Source organism: Pimephales promelas, chromosome 23, assembly GCF_988280905.1.
Source record: "Pimephales promelas chromosome 23, fPimPro1.hap1.1, whole genome shotgun sequence".
Taxonomy (NCBI): Eukaryota; Metazoa; Chordata; class Actinopteri; order Cypriniformes; family Leuciscidae; genus Pimephales; species Pimephales promelas.
The window spans coordinates 22,640,001-22,660,075 of NC_142791.1; the positions used below are offsets into that span (position 1 = coordinate 22,640,001).

The 20,075-nt window shown below is 37.6% G+C and overlaps 1 protein-coding gene across 2 annotated transcripts in view; it reads left to right on the forward strand.

The window, feature by feature from the left end:
* xrcc4 (X-ray repair complementing 4) overlaps positions 1-20,075 on the forward strand; it is a 55,917-nt gene that overhangs the window by 9,684 nt on the left and 26,158 nt on the right. For both annotated transcript variants that reach the window (XM_039678172.2, XM_039678173.2), the window contains exon 4: positions 17,739-17,905. In XM_039678172.2, coding sequence (XP_039534106.2) covers positions 17,739-17,905 — 167 coding nt within the window. The remainder of the gene's footprint in view (positions 1-17,738; positions 17,906-20,075) is intronic.

The following is a 20,075-nucleotide window of genomic DNA, read 5'->3' on the forward strand; positions in this document are numbered from 1 at the left end:
CCTCTTTAACATGAGATGTTTTCAAGTAGTATTGGAGATTTACAGATGCACTATATGGATAGACAGGGCTCCAGACTGAGAACTTTTTTCGTGCTGGTGCAGCAAAATTTAGTTAGAGGTCACACTCGTGCCACCAACCCGTTGCCCAACATGGGAAGGGCTCCTGTGACTTGCACTAAAGTACAGAAACAAACCCTATACCCTGGCCATTCACATTCATCTGCCAGTAAATACATGATCATTTGCACTTTATCCTTTTCAATAGCTTCTACACGCCATTTCCTTACATTTCTTATACACTACTGTCTGTCTGTCTATCTATCTATCTATCTATCTATCTATCTATCTATCTATCTATCTATCTATCTATCTATCTATCTATCTATCTATCTATCTATCTATCTATCTATCTATCTATCTATCTATCTATCTATCTATCTATCTATCTATCTATCTGTCTGTCTGTCTGTCTGTCTGTCTGTCTGTCTGTCTGTCTGTCTGTCTGTCTGTCTGTCTATCTATCTACCTGTCTGTCTGTCTGTCTGTCTGTCTGTCTGTCTGTCTGTCTATCTATCTATCTATCTATCTATCATCTATCTGCATTTATTTGGTAAAAATAGAGTAAAAACAAAAGTGATTTTGTGAAACATTATTAATATGCAAAATAAAAAAATATTTATAATAAAGATAATTAAGTATTTTAAAATGTAATTTATGCAAAGCTGACTTTTCAGTCTTCAGTGTCACATGATCCTTCAGAAATCATTGTAATATCAAGAAACATTTATTGTTATTATCAATGATGAAAACAGTTGTGCTGCTTAATATTTTTTATGGAAACTGCGAAACCTTTTTTTTTTTTTCAGGATTCTTTAATGAATAGAAAGTTCAAAAGAACAACATTTATTTGAATTGGAATTTGAAGGCCGGAGCAAAAGCACAACAATATGGAAATTATTTTTATATAAATGATAATGATATAGACTGTATTGGTAAATGTAAAAGTCTGCTGAATTTTGATGGCTAAATGGTATTTCTGTCCTGTCCCTCTCAGAACAGATTTGTGGCCCTCCAGTTAAAGGAGAACTCCGGTCAATTTTAACATTGAGCTCATTTTTTTGTACATTTGGAGTGCTGTCAGTACAGACAAAAACGACAAAAATCGGTGTTGCCTACACCATGTTATCGTCTTTTTAAAATTCACACCCTGTTGACTTCAATGGGGGCATGTTCCAAACCTGCTTTTAGCCTCTTAACATCCTTGATTTTTCATTACGAGTGCACAGCCATGTGAGTGGTGTTATTAAGAGTCACCACGGTCAATCTGACTGCAGTAGATGTGAAAGATATGAATAAAAATGATATTAATTCAGCCAGCTCACGTACCTCTATTTGCTTCCTGTTTTCGGCCGAAACCCACAGTAGTCAATTGTTGATCTCACACGCGTGATCATTGGTGAATATCATCTCATACCTCCTCCGTATTTTCAACATCTGATTCGGATGAACTATCCATTTAAGCTGATATTCTCAGAACACCACACAGTGGTAGGTTTGAGATGATATTCACCAATGATCGCGCGCATGAACTCGACAATCGACTACTGTGGGCTTCGACCGAAAACAGGAAGCAAATAGAGGTACGTGAGCTGGCTGAATTAACATATTTTTTGTTCATATCTTTCACATCTGCTGCAGTCAGATTGACCATGGTCACTCTTAATAACACCACTCACATGGATGTGCACTCGTAATGACAAATCAAGGATGTTAAGAGGCTAAAAGCAATTTTCGAATTTGCCCCATTGAAGTCAACAGAGTGCGAATTTTAAAAAGACGATAACACGGTGTATAGGCAACACCGATTTTTTTATTTTTTTGTCTGTACTGACAGCACTCCAAATGTATCAAAAAATGAGCTTTGACCGGAGTTCACCGTTAAGAACTGCAAAAGTGTTGTAAGTTGTTTTGTAGGCTTGAAAATCTGGTGAAATTGTTAAATTATCTGTTATTTTCTTACATTCCTCAAAACTCCCTATTGCTCAACTCAACAGATGCAATCATGTCATTTTCAATCTTAAGTCATTTCTCTTTTCTTTTTCGTTTTTGCTGTCACAGCAGAGGTGACTAAATGGAAATGGCATGTGTCTGTTTGGAAAAAGGGAAACTGACCCTTGGCAGAAGAGGGAAGGTTGGCCAAATGCGTAATTTTGTGTGAAAGTCGTCATTAGATTGCTTGCTGACATTTGTGTGGTTTCTGTAACATTTGTAGCGATTCTTAGCTCACATAAAGGGAATATAATTTTAATAACAGGTCATGAATATGTCCAGTAATCGCATTCATAGATTATAATTTTACCAATGGTCTGTATAGACAACTGAATACAACGAATTATACTCAGTTTTCCATACAGGTAGGCAAAATTAGATCAATTGTATATATCAATAATCAATCACAACAAATTATAATTAAATATTAAGATGTCAATTGTCGTGGATAGATCAATTCCAAGGATAACCCTTGTGGAATTAATTTGTTATTAAATAATCTGTTCGTCCGGCAAACTGATCGTACGATCTTTCATCAATCAAGAGAAATTATCCTTATAGACTCACAAGAAAGGCTATCTTTCTGGCCATGAAAAACAAATTTCCTGTTCTACAAAAATACTGTTTCAGTATTGACAAATTTGTAAAGCTTGTAGCTTGATCGAACAATCGAGTCAGTCAAATGCATATAATGTATTTAATAAAGGAAAAGTGTGTATAGATGTAAACTAAAGTTACACGGAATAAATGTATATACAACAGATTAAAGTAATAAAACCATGAAAGAAAATGAGAGTTATAAGAGGTAGAAAGTGGTCAACAGTATGGCAAAATCACAGAGAAAAGAACCTTGAGAGAGAGAGAGACACCAAGATATCAAATTACCCTAAATGGGGTAAACAAATCTTGAAAGCTTGATAAAACAAATACTTGTCTTATGTTGCTGAGTAAGGAATGCACGTGGTTGTCATTCCTTCTGAGCGTCACGCATTCTCCGTGGTTCTTCCGGTGTACGGAGGTGCGGCGGATTTAAAGGTTACTCAAAGAAAAAAAAAATTCAGGCTAAGTTCATTTCACTCATCTGTGGAAATGAACAAAGTAGAATATAAAATGGAAAAACAAAAGAAAACTAAACTAACAGACTCAAGAGAAGATCTTGAAGAGGAAGTGTTCGAAGAGAGAAGAGGATGAAGAGGTGAAGTAGCGTTCCATCCTTTAGGGGTGACACCTACAGCCAATCACCTTCGAGAGTTGTGAGCTGGAAGATGTTCCTTTGTCTTGTCAGGACGGCCTAATTTGCATGTCTTTTGGCAGTGAAAGAAACGTGGTCCGTCTCTCTTCAGAGATGGTAAAACATAGTAAATTTTTTATAGTAAATAGTTTATCATAATTTACTATATAGATTCAGTTAACGCAAACCCAGAGTTACGGGTGAGAGTCAAAGGGTTAAAGGGATAGTTCACTTTGAAATTATTTTTGGTATGGATGTATTATTGGTGGATGTAGATGTCTTTGTTTCCACAGTAGTTTTAATTTTGATATTTTTAGGTCAAACCGTTTTTGTCTGTCAGTCATATAATGCAGGTCTATGGTCACCACCTCAAAGAGCATGCACAGAGAAGTCCAAATTAAACATGATTTAATGACTCGTAAATGTAAGTACACATTGATGGCCTAAGACACGAAATGAGCGGTTTGTGTGAGAAAACGAACAGTATTTATATAATTTTTACCTCTTGTAACCACAGCCACGTCCAAGTGATCTGAGGGTTTAGGTCTACGCAAGCGCCGGAAGTGATCTCTCGTGCGGTTGCGAAAAAAAATCAACTTTGTCTGTTGATATATTAAAAACATCTTCCATTGTGATTTCCCGTATATCGAAATATGTTTAGATCTTCACAGTGAAAGGTAACGCTTCCAAAATCTCTGTGTAAACAATGAGTGACGTACACAGGCGAGAGATCAATTTAAAAACAATATAAATACTGTTAGTTTTCTCACACAAACCGCTCGTTTCGTGTCTTAGGCCATCAGTGTGTACTTACATTTACGAGTCATTAAATCATGTTTAATTTGGACTTCTCTGTGCATGCTCTTTGAGGTGGTGACCATAGACCTGCATTATGACGGACAGACAAGAACGGTTTGACCTAAAAATATCAAAATTGAAACTACTGCGGAAACTACGTCTTCGATGCCCTTGAGGTAAGCTAAAACATATCACTAATTAATTTTAAAGTAAACTATACCTTTAAAAGCATTTTCACATGTAGAATTGAATGAGTCATCCTGACACAGTCCAGATAAGCTACAATTGAATATTGCTTAATATTATAACAACATGCAGTAATGATAGCAGTATTACTGTTATAAAAGTGACACAAAAACTATATCAAATAAATGTTGTTCTTTCGAACTTTCTATTCATCTGCGAATCCTGAACTGTATCGTGGTTTCCACAAAAATATTAAGCAGCATATTTCATATTATCAGCATATTAGAAGGAGTTCTGAAGGATCATGTGACACTAAAGACTGGAATAATGATGCTTAAAATTCAGCTGTGAATCACAGGAATAAATTACGTTTTGAAATATATTAAAATCGACAACAGTTATTTTCAATTGCAATATTATTCTTACTGATCATATAGGTCAAAAGTTCTTTAAAAACGTTAACATTAAACAGTCTTTCCGATCCCAAACTTTTGAACTGTATTGTATTATGTTTAAGTGCACTGAACTGTGGTTATGAATTAGACTAACAGAAAGCTCCAGCTGTCCTCTTCTTGACTTTTGAGTGTGTTTATGGCTTCTGTAGCTTCCCACAAGCATGTCTGAGCTCCCACGCTGTAGTTTATCCATTATTATGCTCTTGAGTAAAGCTGTTTTAGACATATGAAGGTTCTCCGCCTGCTTCCTTGGCTCCAAATACGCCTTAAAAAATCTGGACCAGCGCTCTTATGGAAGTGTTATTGTGCCAGTGTTAGGATTTAGTAAATATTTGAGGTAATTAATGAACTGCTGAGACACAAGCATTCTGTTTGATATTAAATATGACCATATCGAACAGCTTTTATCACGGCAGTGCTTTTAAAAGTCATCAACTAAGGTTTTATTTTTAGCCGTACTTTCTAAGGTGAGCAAACCCCTAATTTTTTTTTTTCAAACCCCACTTTTTTTGTTCTTCAGACATGAATGATTTGTCAAATCTTGTAGCTTGTTGCGCCTGAAGGGAAGTAACGACAGACCGTTATTTGTTTGTGGTTTTCTTCAAGCTTCCAGTGTGGTGGTAAGACACAGCTGCAGGGTTCTTCAGTAAACCCTTAAAGAGTCCCGTGCAAATGGTCAGGTTGAGGTTTGGAAAAGCAGGTGTTTGGCCTGCCAGGACAGCTCTGACACAAGCGTTTGAAGACGGCACTTTCATTACAGTAACCCTCTAAAGATTCAAGGACACCCTGACTTCTGTTTCCTAAAGCACGTATTACTCCTTCACTGATGCTCCTTACAGGTGGGCCGAAATACAAACAGGCATTTTCTTGAACATCCGAGGTCGCACGTCATAATGACATAGTGGCATTCCTAAAATGTCAAAACGATATTACACATTTCACTAGTAATGGTTAAACAATCCCAATCTTATCTGTTTTCGGCCGCCCTCAACCAGCGCTAGCCTTGGCCAAGGCCGCTGTTGGAACAACAACTCCTCCGGAAGAGCGATGCAGTGAGCCGCTCTTGCGTTCCTTCCCTGACTTTCCCCAGACACTTGATTGTTGACTGTGTCTGGGACCTGATCAAGGTTGCCTCCATGGCAACTTGGTATTACAATCCTGCGGACTGAGGCACCTAGATTATGATGCCAGGCATAGCGACTCTCCAGGCCTGCACATACATGAACTCTTACATATACAGTGGGGCCAAAAAGTATTTAGTCAGCCACTGATTGTGTAAGTTCTCCTGCTTAGAAAAATGAGAGAGGTCTGTAATTTTCATCATAGGTACACTTCAACTATGAGAGACAAAATGAGAAAAAAATCCAGGAAATCACATTGTAGGATTTTTAAAGAATTTATTTGTAAATTATGGTGGAAAATAAGTATTTGGTCACCCACACACCAGCAAGATTTCTGGCTCTCACAGACCTGTAACAACTTCTTTAAGAAGCTCTTCGGTCCTCCACTCGTTACCTGTATTATTGGCACCTGTTCGAACCTGTTATCTGTATTAAAGACACCTGTCCACAGCCTCAAACAGTCACACTCCAAACTCAACCATGGCCAAGACCAAAGAACTGTCGAAGGGCACCAGGAAGAAAATTGTAGACCTGCACCCGGCTGGGAAGAGTGAATCTACAATAGGCAAGCAGCTTGTGTGAAAAAATCAACTGTGGGAGCAATTGTAAGAAAATGGAAGACATACAAGACCACTGATAATCTCCCTTGATCTGGGCCTCCACGCAAGATCTCATACCGTGGGGTCAAAACGATCATGAGAACAGTGTGCAAAAATCCCAGAACTACAAGGAGGGACCTGATGAATGACCTGCAGAGAGCTGGGACCAAAGTAACAAGGCTACCATAAGTAACACACTACACCGAGAGGGACTCTAATCCCCCACTGTATTTACAGAGACAGTATGCAATAACCCACCTCACCAGGGGCGTCGCAACCGTGGGGGATGTGGGTGTTTTAACACCCACACTTTTCCCCGTGAGAGTGTTCAACACCCGCACTTTTTCTGCCGTTTTTCCGCAGTTTTACACAAACGCCTTCCTACAGTCGCTCCTCCGTTTCTCTGGCGCTCAGTGTGTGTGTGTGTGTGTGTGTGTGTGTGTGTGTGCACTCGCTGCGGCTGTCTCCTCTCAAACATGACACCGGCTTTGAGTGTGTCCGGCTGATGATTGGCTGTTCTGCCTTAAGTCCCGCCTCTCTTGATGTGTTAGATGTATCGGTCAGCTCGTGCTGAGGAGGCGGGAACTTATGGTTGTTTACATCTCCCTTTTCCAGGTACTTTGAATGAGTGTTTATGCTTTCGAGGTTTTTAAATAAGCTTGATATGTGTTTGGGAAGATGTTATGTTTGTTTTATTGACATGTCCAGTGTTTTCATTATTATATTTCGTATTTTTAGATAAACAGTACAAGACTTGCGTTAGGCATTCTGTTTGTAATGCTGCGTGATTTGAAAAAACAAACAAACAAAAAATGCGCTCTTTGCTCACACGATCAGCATGGTGTTCTGTGTTTTCTCCTAAATAAAAGCTCAAGGGTTTATTTCTTACAAGTGAAGAAATTAGGACAAAAGTATTGTAATTTTGATAGCGTAATATATAATATAATGACAGACTCTATATCATAACTATAAAGATGTTTGAGCCCTCTTTAGGTAAGCAACAAGTCAATGCTTTTTCGTTGTTCAATGTGCACAGGCCTGGGTCGAATCCAGTTGAAGCTCTTAATTTTGAGCTCTCAATGTGCTCCAAATTGATGCATTTAACCTTAAAATGTACCAAATTTTCTTGCGGGGGAGCATGCCCCCGAACCCCCCTAGAGGGACAGGGGTCTACGTAACATGCCTAAATTTAAATGACACATCCATCCCCCACACTTTTCAAAAGCTTGCTACGCCTCTGCACCTCACACCCCATCCCTCGCCTTCGCCGCTTCGCACCCCCAGTCTGACAGGCGGGTCTGTGACCAGCCCCTTTAATGGCTGCAGGACCGGATGGCTGCTTGCCTGCGCTGGGCTACCTACATCCCCCCACTCCACACCCGTATTGCAAGTTTTTGTTTAAGTTGTAGAGTGTACTGATTGTGTGCTAATGTTGCTGAGGTGTTCCTCTCCTGCTCCCATGATTTCCAGTAGATGTTGAAACTTCATCCTGATTTGTACTCGGCTTTCGCCTTTCACCAACTAAGACGTAGCTTCACAGTAAACTATGCTTCTCCATCCAATTACGGTTCTTTATGGTGATGTGACTCCCCTGTCCGGCGTTAACGGCTGCAGTGTACTTGGCGCGTCTGCAAATACAGTGTGGTCTCCTTAGTGGACCAGCACGACAACCGTCTGGATTGAGCTGAGTAGGGGACATCTCTAGGGTCTTCAAGTGGGTATCTTCCATCCTCAGTGTTTCGTCGACTAGCCCACGAAACCTCAAGAGGGTTTGACAGTCCCCCACTCAACTCAGCCCAGCTTACTGACCTTTACATCCATCCTGCTGCTGAGGTTGCCCCTTCCTCGTAGTTCACATGTGACCTAACCACAATCTCTCCCAACCCAACCATACGTGCCTGCCTGTTTGATTAATGCTGTCGAGCCCCACTGTACTCCTTACAGGAGCATAGTCTAGGGGTTTTTTTTCCTCATGTCATGCTGTATTTTTTTCCTCAATTCCCTGTCTCCCTGTCCTGTCTACCCCCTTGGCACAACGTATATATGTTTTCAATCAATTCGCTGATACTTGTGTGACTAAGTGACAATAAAGGGTTTACTACTTACTACTACTACTGGTTGGCCAGATTTGGAAAGAAAATATGGTAAATGTCCATAATAAATCATTAAAGGGCCATATCGTGGTAAACTGTTTTTATCGCTCTTTTAAATACTGTAGTTCAATATACTATACACAATATAAAATATAGAAAACAACCAAACAAATCGGCACTCAGACCGTTTATGAAAACTAAGCTGCAAATATGGTACAAAAATCATTGTAGTCAAAATCATGAGCTCATTACTATAAGACATATATATATATATATATATGAAGAGTTCAGATGCAAAAGCCTCTAAATGCCATTTGAAATTTTCTTCTTTAATGATGATTTTTATCAAACTTGTATATTTAAGTTCAGTAATTTCACTTAAATAACAATTAATAGGTAATTATCATTGCCATTTAAGTGAAATCACTGAACTTAAATATACAAGTTTGATAAAAATCATCATTAAAGAAGAAAATTTCAAATGGCATTTAGAGGCTTTTGCATCTGAACTCTTCATATATACTATACAGATTATCAAAAATGGTAACCGTAGAATTATATATATATATTTTAAAAAACATATATATTTTTACATTTTATTTTATTCTATTTAATTAATGTATTTTATATACATATATATGTGTGTGTGTGTATATATATATATATATATATATAAAATATAATATTTATATAAACAAAAAAATATTTTTATTAAATAAAATAAAATATTAATTAACACATATTTTAATAAAATATATAACTACACATAAAAATATAAATACACATAAACACTAACATTAAAAAGTTTATAATAATAATCAAGATAATCACGTCTCTTATGCTCACCAAGGCTGCATTTATTTGAGCAAAAATACAGTTAAAACAGTCATATTGTGAAAAATTATTACAATTTAAAATAACTGTTTTCTATTTCTATTTATTTTAAAGATTAATTTATTCTTGTGATCAAAGCTGAATTTTCATCATCATTACTCCAGTCTTCAGTTCAGTCACATGATCTTTCAGAAATTATTGAGATGTATAACAACATATAATTACAAAAATATAACATAATTAGCTTATATAATATATTTATATATTGCTTTTTTATAATTTATAAAAGAATTTGGTTTATTAGTGTGATAGGAATTTATTACAAATCATTGCCTTTTTCGGTTAAAAACAGATGTGTAGTGATGTAAACGCTTTGATGAAAGAACATCAGTTCCCATGGCCACTGCCAGGAGCACAATTTCCTTGCGTAGTTGATCCTGCAGCTCTTATTGTGCCGTGATAGGGCACACGGCCGCTCCGAGGTGGCATGCGGTGAGGTTGGTGAGGAAATAAGGATCTGATTGGTTTAAATTGAACAATCCTGTGCTTAAATGCTTACATCTGTTCTCCGAAGTATGTTTCTCATGGATTCTCAGACAGATACTAGTGCCAAATTAAAAATGATATGATCCGGTTTACTCAAATAATCCAGCAAGTAAACAGCAAACATGGGGGATTTTAAACGTTGCTATGGGTTGGGTCTCAATACCTCCACATATTTGGAAACGCTGTAATTGCTATCAGACCCATGTTTAAGGGTATCTTGAGAAAAAAAAACCCTGCTTCTTTTGCTCTTGTTTCCTTCGCTGTTAATTGTTTAGCACTTCTCATGTGTTGACGCTGAAGCGAGTCTTTATGTGGCACATGTGGAAGCGCTCCTGGCAGCGCGTGGAAGATCACAGCTGTAAACTAGCTTGACACTGATGCTATGCATCCCTGAGCAGGGCTACACAAACTTTTATCCAACACATGGATGTGTTTAAACTGAGCCGTCATCAAGTAAACTGTTCTCTTCAGAGTGACACCGTTGAGAATTGCTAACAACAACAAAAAAAGTGTGTATACGTGTTATGTTTATTAGGCCATTTCTTGATAATAGTATGTGTTGTTTTCTAATGTACCAGTATTTAAAATAATTTAATTTCACTATACATACATACATATATATATATATATATATATATAGCTATTTAACCAGGAGAAGGTGACAACATTAAGTGGAAGTATAACTGGGACATGAATGTACATATGATTTATACACACACACACACACACACACATACACACACAAAAAGATGAATTTGCCTCCTCAGTTCAGAACACCACTGCATGTATTTATATATATATAGAATATGCATGCAGTGTTCAGTATTTATATTCTGAAATGAGGAGACAAATTCCTCTTTTGTGTGTGTGTGTGTGTGTGTGTGTGTGTGTGTGTGTGTGTGTGTGTGTGTGTGTTTATAAATCATATGTACATTCATGTCATAACATCAATGCTGTCACCTTTTCCTGGTTAAGTAAACATTACTTTACTTTGCCACAAAAAATAAATAAAAGAAAGCAAATACAATTTTATTTTTAACAATTTATTTAATTGTTATCCTGTTTATTAAAACCAAGTACAAATCTAATCAAGTAGTGTTTTTAGGCATTTTGACATTTATTCCAAAATAATAACTAAACCCAGTAACAATTTAAACAATACATTTTAAATGTAAACAATACGATGTATTTAAACAATACATCTTTTAAGAGTCAATTTATTTTGGGATCACCAGTCATCAATCTCAGTAAACACTGGTCACGGACACGGAGATGCACCTTTAACTTCACCGAGCCGATTGATCGCTAAAAAAACCCCCACAGTTATCATGTTTTCTGCACATTTCAAGTTTGATTTTGGCATGACATAAAGCGCTGATATCTAAGTAGCTGAGTTGTTTACTCACTTTTAAATTAGTTTTAAAAAAAGAGGTGGGATTTAGCACACAAGCCAATCGTATCCAATTCCATCCAATCATATCCAATAATGGAGGATTTTTCCCATTCATTCTCACCCCCCCCCCCCCCCCGCACACTTTAGCCATTCGCACAGAGCGTGTTTTTCCCTACTTTTCCTTTGTTTTTCAATACATACACACTAATAATAATAATAATAATTCATTACATTTATATACCGCTTTTCTCAAAATGCTTCACATAGAGGGGGGGATCTCCTCAACCACCACCAATGTGCAGCATCCACCAGGATGATGCGACGGCAGCCATATTGCGCCAGAACGCTCAGCACACACCAGCTTACTGGTGGAGAGGAGACGGTGATGAAGCCAATTGGTGTATATTAGTCTAGACGGACGTCTTTAACAGTTGCGTTCACGTCTTTTGCAGCCTGAGCGCATGACACTACATTCTTAAAGAGATAGTTCACCCAAAAATGGAAATTCTGTCAGTATTTACTCACCCTCATGTTGTCCCAACCCCGAAAGACCTTCGTTCATCTTCGGAACACAAATTAAGATATTTTTGATTAAATCTGAGAAAGGCTTCTTGAGGGATTGAAACTTGCCGGCCTCGAAAAGTTATTAAAGACATCGTTAAAATAGTCCAAGTGACTACAGTGGCTCAATCCTAAGTTTATCAAGCGACGAGAACACTTTTTATGCGCAAAAAAAACCAAACAAACAAAAATAACGACTTTATTTCAACTATTCTTCTCTCTGGGCGATCTATTGTTGTACGCATCACACACATGACCAGCGTCAGCCAATAGTGAGCCTACGTGTGACGTTTAACTGACTAGAGGCCCAAAGAGAAGGAAATGAATAGTTGAAATAAAGTAGCTTTTTTTGCGCACAAAAAGTGTTCTCGTTGCTTGATAAAGTTAAGATTGAGCCACTGTAGTCACTTGGACTATTTTAATGATGTCTTTAATAAATTTTCGAGGCCGGCAAGTTTCAATCCCTCAAGAAGCCAATGGACTAGTATGGAGGACTGATCCAGCTCTCAGATTTCATCAAAAATATCTTAATTCGTGTTCTGAAGAAGAACGAAGGTCTTGGTTGGAACAATATTAGAATTGTCAGAATAGAATAGAATTAGAATAGAATTTTCATTTTTGGGTGAGCTAACCCTTTAAAATGCGACGCTCAAGTTAAAATTAGTTAAACCTTAAAAAAAAAGTGTTTCTTGACCTTGCGCTTTTTTTGTTCCTCTGACCTGCCTCACACGTTTTTACTGTTTGTGTAGTGGAACAAAAAAAGGGGTTTTGAGGATTTGAGCTTTTTTTATTTTTGTAATATGGATTATTTTCTCATCCAATTCTTTGAGGAGGCACTGCCACCCTCGTCTCCTCTTAGGAAACACCCATGATAAATTAATGTGCTATTTAATCTATGGCATTAAAATCTGAAATATTTATTTTATCTACTGCTGAGCCAGACGCGCCCTGCAAAGCCGTCTTTGCTCATAGTTTCACTGGAAGTTGAGGGATGCACATTTTCAACATTTTCAAATGTGAAACTTTGGGAGGTCCGCAGCGCTCTGTGTGTGGCAGTGCGTTTGTGGCACCTAGAAAACGAGTGTTCCCACAGGGACAAACGGAGATCGGTTCCCAGCGTCCTCGCGGGGATATGATGGCATGTGCTCTGGGTTCTGCCGGTCACTTGACTGATTGCAGAGATGAAACTGTCTAATACTTTCCAGACTATCCAGCCATGTTCAGAAACAATGCTGGCTCTGTTGAGAGATCACTCTTAGTCACTCTTTTGGGGGAACGTTTCGTTTCCTTAACTCCGCTGGATTACGGTCATGTTTACCTCACCGTCATCAAACCCACTAGTATTCCTCATTTAAAGGGGTTGTGTTCTACTTTGCTTCGTTTTTTAGCCTTTTTTGATTCCCTGAAACACCTTGATTGTAGTCTTGAGTTTTTTTCAGGAACGAACGCGTCACAAAATTACGCATTCAAATTATTCCCGCCCATGGTATGCGCAAAAAAAGCCAACCAATCAGAATACTCTGTTCTTTTCAGAAGGAGGGGCTTCATAGAGACAGGAACTAAACACAGCGTTACTGACAAACTGGAAAAAGAAGAGCTGCAACAATGGAGAATATGAGAAAAAGAATGTGTTTTTTGAAGTTGAGTATTAAAGGATTAGTTCACTTTTGAAAAAACTTTTGCTGATAATTTACTCACCCCCATGTCATCCAAGATGTCCATGTCTTTCTTTCCTCAGTCGAAAAGAAATTTAGGTTTTTGATGAAAACATTCCAGGATTTTTCTCCATATAATGGACTTCAATGGGAACCGGATGGTTCAAGGTCCAAAAGACAGTTAATAACAGTTTCAGATGCAGCTTCAAATGTCTTTAAACGACACCAGACGATGAATAAGGGTCTTATCATGCGAAACGATCGGTTATTTCAAAACTTATTCCAAAAATGTAACTTTTCTAAGGACAAATGCTAGCCTTGCTATATTCTCTGAGGCGCGTTTGTAACGTCACGTAATACGTAATTACGTTCAAAAGGTCACGGGCGACGTAGCCGGAAGTACAGAATCAAAATCGTCCGACATCGTTGTTTTTCCTTTTAATTCCTTTTTTTGTAAACGGTGTTTGAGCTAGTTTGCACGTTCAACCTATGCGTTCAACTTGTAAACACTGACTCTGTACTTTCGGCTACGTCGCCCGTGACCATTTGAACGTAATTACGTATTACGTGACGTTGCAAACGCGCCTCACAGAATAGAGCAAGGCTAGCATTTGTCCTTAGAAAAGTTACATTTTTGGAATAAGTTTTGAAATAACCGATCGTTTCGCATGATAAGACCCTTATTCATCGTCTGATATCGTTTAAAGACATTTGAAGCTGCATCTGAAACTGTTATTAACTGTCTTTTGGACCTTGGACCATCCGGTTCCCATTGAAGTCCATTATATGGAGAAAAATCCTGGAATGTTTTCATCAAAAACCTAAATTTCTTTTCGACTGAGGAAAGAAAGACATGGACATCTTGGATGACATGGGGGTGAGTAAATTATCAGCAAAAGTTTTTTCAAAAGTGAACTAATCCTTTAATAGATGATATTAATATCTATCTATTTGTATTAAAAAAAAAAAAACTTTTGCTGATAATTTACTAACCCCCATGTCATCCAAGATGTCAATGTCTTTCTTTCTTCAGTCAAAAAGAAATTAAGGTTTTTGATGAAAACATTCAGGATTTTTCCATATAATGGACTTCATTGGGAACCAAACGGTTCAAGGTCCAAATGAGAGTTTCAGTGCAGCTTCAAAGGGCTTTAAACGACGCCAGACGATGAATAAGGGTCTTATCAAGCGAAACAATCAGTCTTTTTAAAAAAATAAATAACAAAGTTTAAGTTTTATAAGCACAAATGCTCGCCTTGCTCTGTACTGTGATGCATGTTCAAACTCGTTCATCAAAATGAACACATCTTTTTTCGAGTCATGACTCGAAGGGTCCTAGATCAGACCCTTATTCATAGTCTGGTGTCGTTTAAAGCCCTTTGAAGCTGCACTGAAACTCTCATTAGGACCATAAACCGTTTGGTTCCCATTGAAGTCCATTATATGGAGAAAATCCTTGAATGTTTTCATCAATAACCTTAATTTCTTTTCAACTGAAGAAAAAAAGATGTGGACATCTTGGATGACATGGGGGTGAGTAAATTATCAGCAAAAGTTTTTTTTTTAAAGTGAACTACTCCTTTAATAATATTAATACAAAAGGTATTACTCTTGACTTCAGCTCTAAAGTTTGGCTGCCCTCTGTGCCTATTGTGTGATATAAATAAAATATCATTCAACTAGACATTCAATTATACAAATTGCATAGAATTATATATATAGCCACTTCTTAACTTATATCTGTGTCTCCAGAATGTGGCTTCTCAATGTGAGATCAGATGAATCAGTTCTCTCCAGGTTCGGTACACAGAACTGTCCAAACAAGCTCTCTGAGACATGGAAGTTCTTAGCTCATCATTTAACACACCTCAGTGTGTGTGTTGCTCGCTGGTACGTCAAATTCTGGCTGGAAAAGGTTCCATGTTGAATCTCTGGTTTATTGCGTGGTAAATGTGACAGAATGCAAGAGCAAACACCAGCTCTGATGCAACCGTGTAGAATGAAAAATCTGAGCGGTATGGTGAGGAATAGCTCTTCTGAAATGAATAACGTTTCGTCATTTATTCACCCCATGCATGTCTTTGCAAATCCATTTCAAAAATGCAGAAAAACACCATAAAATGAGTCCAAATGACTCTAAAAGTCTTCTGAAGAAGTTTGGTGGTATTTGATCACTTTTAATCTGTTGTTCACACGTAGCATTGCTTTGACCTCAGGAGGGCACGAGTAGAATTGACTTCTTTTACAATACTTTGAGCTGCTTTTTCTTATTTATTTTTTTTGAGCTTGACAGCACCCATCATCATCCGCTTTCATTGTATGTGAGCTTGATGGCACCTGAAATGTTCTCAAGGAAAAATCAATGACCTATTGTGCCTTTAGTCAAGACTCTTAACTTCCCATTCCTCCAAGATGATTGTTCCTGCAAGTGCTTTATAAGTCAATTTAGATAAAGTGCGTGCTTAATGACTACATACAGTACTAGGGTCGTGCACAACAAGGTCATAAAGATTTGCTTGATTGTTCCCACTTTAGAGCTGTCAAGACCAAGAATCATTTATAGTACAAAAGTGCACGTTTACGGCAGAAACTTCATTGTGTTCTCAGGTCTCTGTCAGGTCTGTTATCTTCAGCGCTCTTGTCTTGAAGCAGTCACCCTTATCATTCACAGACTGGCACTCACTTAGAGGCCGAGCGCCCGTCCCTCATGGATGCTGTCAGAGTTCATCTATTTGAGGATCAGAGACTCGCTGTCGCTCATTGGCTCTCACCACAGTGGTTGGCTTATCGGTCTTATCGGTACAAGAGTTTCTGTGTTTGTCCAGGTGCTAAACAGAGTTGAGCAGGAAATCCCTATAGTGGGAATTGAGTTCTTAAATTGGTAATGCAAAAGCATTATATTCACTATCCACCCTCATTTTATGGTACTTTATAGGGATAGTTCACTTTGAAATTAATTTTTGTTATGTTTTGTCTTACCTCAAGGGCATCCAAGATGTAGTTTTGTTTTCATCAGTAGTTTCAATTTTTATATTTTTAGGTCAAACCGTTCTTGTCTGTCAGTCATATAATGCAGGTCTAAGGTCACCACCTCAAAGAGCATGCACAGAGAAGTCCAAATTAAACATGATTTAATGACTCGTAAATGTAAGTACACATTGATGGCCTAAGACACGAAACGAGCGGTTTGTGTGAGAAAACGAACAGTATTTATATCGTTTTTACCACTTGTAACCACGGCCACGTCTAAGTGATATGAGGGCGCGGGCGCTTGGGTCTGCGTCGGAAAGCGCCCCTAAGTGATCTCTATATGTAATTGTTTTCTTTTATGACGATTTAAACATCCCAGATAAGTGTGAGATTTTTGTTGATTACTACGATGAGTGACATACACGTTCGAGAGATCACTTCCGGGCGCCCGCGTCTTCAGATCACTTGGACGTGGCTGTGGTTACAAGAGGTCAAAACTATATAAATACTGTTAGTTTTCTCACACAAACCGCTCGTTTCGTGTCTTAGGCCATCAATGTGTACTTACATTTACGAGTCATTAAATCATGTTTAATTTGGTCTTCTCTGTGCATGCTCTTTGAGGTGGTGACCATAGACCTGCATTATATGACAGACAAGAACGGTTTGACCTAAAAATATCAAAATTGAAACTACTACAGAAACAAAGACATCTACATCTTGGATGCCCTTGAGGTAAGATAAAACACATCAAAAATTTATTTCAAAGTGAACTATCCCTTTAAGGTGCTATCTGTGCTGAAATAGCACTGTGCCAGTGTGCCATACATATTTACTTGCAGTAATTTGTCTTGAATGTATGCACCCATTCTATGTGTTATTATGAGTGATTATTATTTAATTATATTTGTAATATTTTATATACTTTGTATATTTACAATATGTATATATTTATATCATTTTAACTAATTATAATATTTGAATTTTTTTTATACTTATTTTTTAATTTATAATTTTTTATTTGCTAATTATTAATTTACTCTACTGTTTATTAATTGAATTATTATCTCCGAACTCAACAAATAAATCTCGCTGTCTGTGGGCACAGTTCTCTCTTAGTCAATCTACCTTGTGTCTACAGCTAGGATGCTAATGCTAATAGCTGACGGGCAGGTGTCTCCTCCATGTGCGAGCTTGCACAAGGTCTTCTATTATTAATCTGGCTCTATATTATCTATATTTCTCAGTTCAGGCTCGGCGCTGTGGAACTGCAGGCGGTGCCTGAGTCCACTGAAGTCATAAGGGAGCTCATTAGTCACGGCCTGGAGCAGAGCGCACGTCTACGGGCCAAAAACCAGCACCTGCTTGAGGAGAACCAGAAGCTGAGGAGAGAACAGGAACACATTACCAAAGAGTAGGTCCACACACCATATCAATTCTCCCAAACTCATTTAACTCTCACAATACTGGACACACAGATGTTTGGAATAAAGAAAATTCCCCATTAACACACTAACACATGCAATACATTTTTTTTCCGTTACATTATTATATGATCACACTCTTATTCAAGCACAGTGTTAAATGAGTTAAATTAAGTCTTAAATGAAAATGCGATGCATTTCAGATCGACATCATGTGCGGAAGGTCTTAAAGTGACAGCAGCATATTAGACCCACTGCTGTTTGTCAGTAAGGATAATCATAAATGAAGAACAAAAGAAAAAGAGAAAATTACTCACTGCTCTTGACTGGATAACTTTTGTTTATAGGGATTTATCTATATTTAATTTTAATTTAATTTAATTTAATTTAATTTATGCAGTGCAGACTGTGAAGTTTTTGATTTAATTTCTGTAAATATGCTGCCTGTTAGACCTACCTGAAAATCTTAAAGGGATACTCCACTTTTGTACTGTAAAATAGGCTCATTTTACAACTCCCCCAGAGTTAAACAGTTGGGTTTTACCGTTTTCGAATCCATTCGAGGGATTTTCTGATATTTAGAAGAATATCAGTAACCAGACAGTTTCTGGTCTCATTGACTTCCATAGTAGGAAAAAAATATACTATGGAAGTCAATGAGACCAGAAACTCTCTGGTTACTGATATTCTACTAAATATGAGAAAATCGGCTGAATGGATTCGAAAACGGTAAAACCCAACTGTTTAACTCTAGGGGAGTGGTAAAATGAGCGTATTTTCAAAAAGAGTGGAGTATTTACAAGGTTACATGGGTCAAAAACAATGAAAACAATAATAATTTGGGTATTTTGACAGGGCAAGTAAAAATCTGAACTAGTATGACTGGGTCAATAGAAAAAATTTGATCCCTGATATATTGAAGGGAACAGGTTAATGTGGCGTTTATGTGAAGATTGTTTTACGTTCATTAAAATTAGTTTTTTTATATTTTTTAAAGGGGTCATCGGATGCAAAATTCCCTTTTAAATGGTGTTTGCATATAAATGTGTCTGTGCAGTGTGTGGACTCAACCACTATACAATGAAAAAACTCCGTTCACTCCTCAAAAAGCCTAAACAGAAACACTCAATAATCAAACCGTTTGGATTTTCTGATCAATATGATGTCATTGCTCATGCTCCGCCCACGACCGATGACGGACTGTCCCGTATTAGCATATTTACTCCCTCAGCCATTTGTATACTGTTTCTGCAGAGCAGGTTGTCATGGCAGCAGTGTCTTGTGTCCACGCCCCAGGAAGAGAGGGGTGGAGTGAGCAGTTGCTCATTATCATTTAAAGAGACATGCACCGAAACGGGAGCTGTTTTTGAGGAGGTAAAAAGGGTGTTGTTTTACACAACCATTGAGGAATTTGAACCAAAGTATATTACAAACTTTCCTTGGAGAACCTTAAGAATCATAGCAGCTTGTGGAAAATGGGCATCCTTTGACCCCTTTAAAGCCTAATAAATGTTAAAATGCATAGCTTTCAGTTACACTAATACTGAATGGCTATTGATTCTATATTTTAATGATTTTTAGGTTTTAAAACTGTTATTTAAAACTAAATAATGATGTTTTGTTGCTTGAAATCTCGACTATCTTCTAACCGTGAGGAATATGCTCTCGATTTGTTTCTTTGTTTCTGGGAACATACACAACCATTTTTTTTTGTTTGTTTATCTCCAAAACTAATTTCAAACACTATTGTGATTACACAAGCCTCTCACCTGTTCATGATTACATCTTCCTCATGTTTTACCATTTCCCCTCCTCATGATCTTCCATGATTCAAAATGAAAGAGCATCTTGTTTGCATTTTTACTTAGTTACTAAGGAAGTCCAAATACACAAGATGGCTTTAGTTTGTGTTTGCTGTGATACTCATGTTAAAATAGGGAACTATAGATGTGCAAGCTGATCTATGGCACATGACGCATTCCGGATGAGTGGATTGCAGTGCACAAGGGAATCCCGGGCCAACCTGATGATGAGAAGCTTGTCTTTACTTTCTTTTCTTGTTCCCCATGTGCTTCAGTCTTTCCTCTTTGAGAAACAACAGCAGTGACATCACTGACTAGACTGTTCTGCCACACTTTCTAAAATCTCCCAAAACCAGAA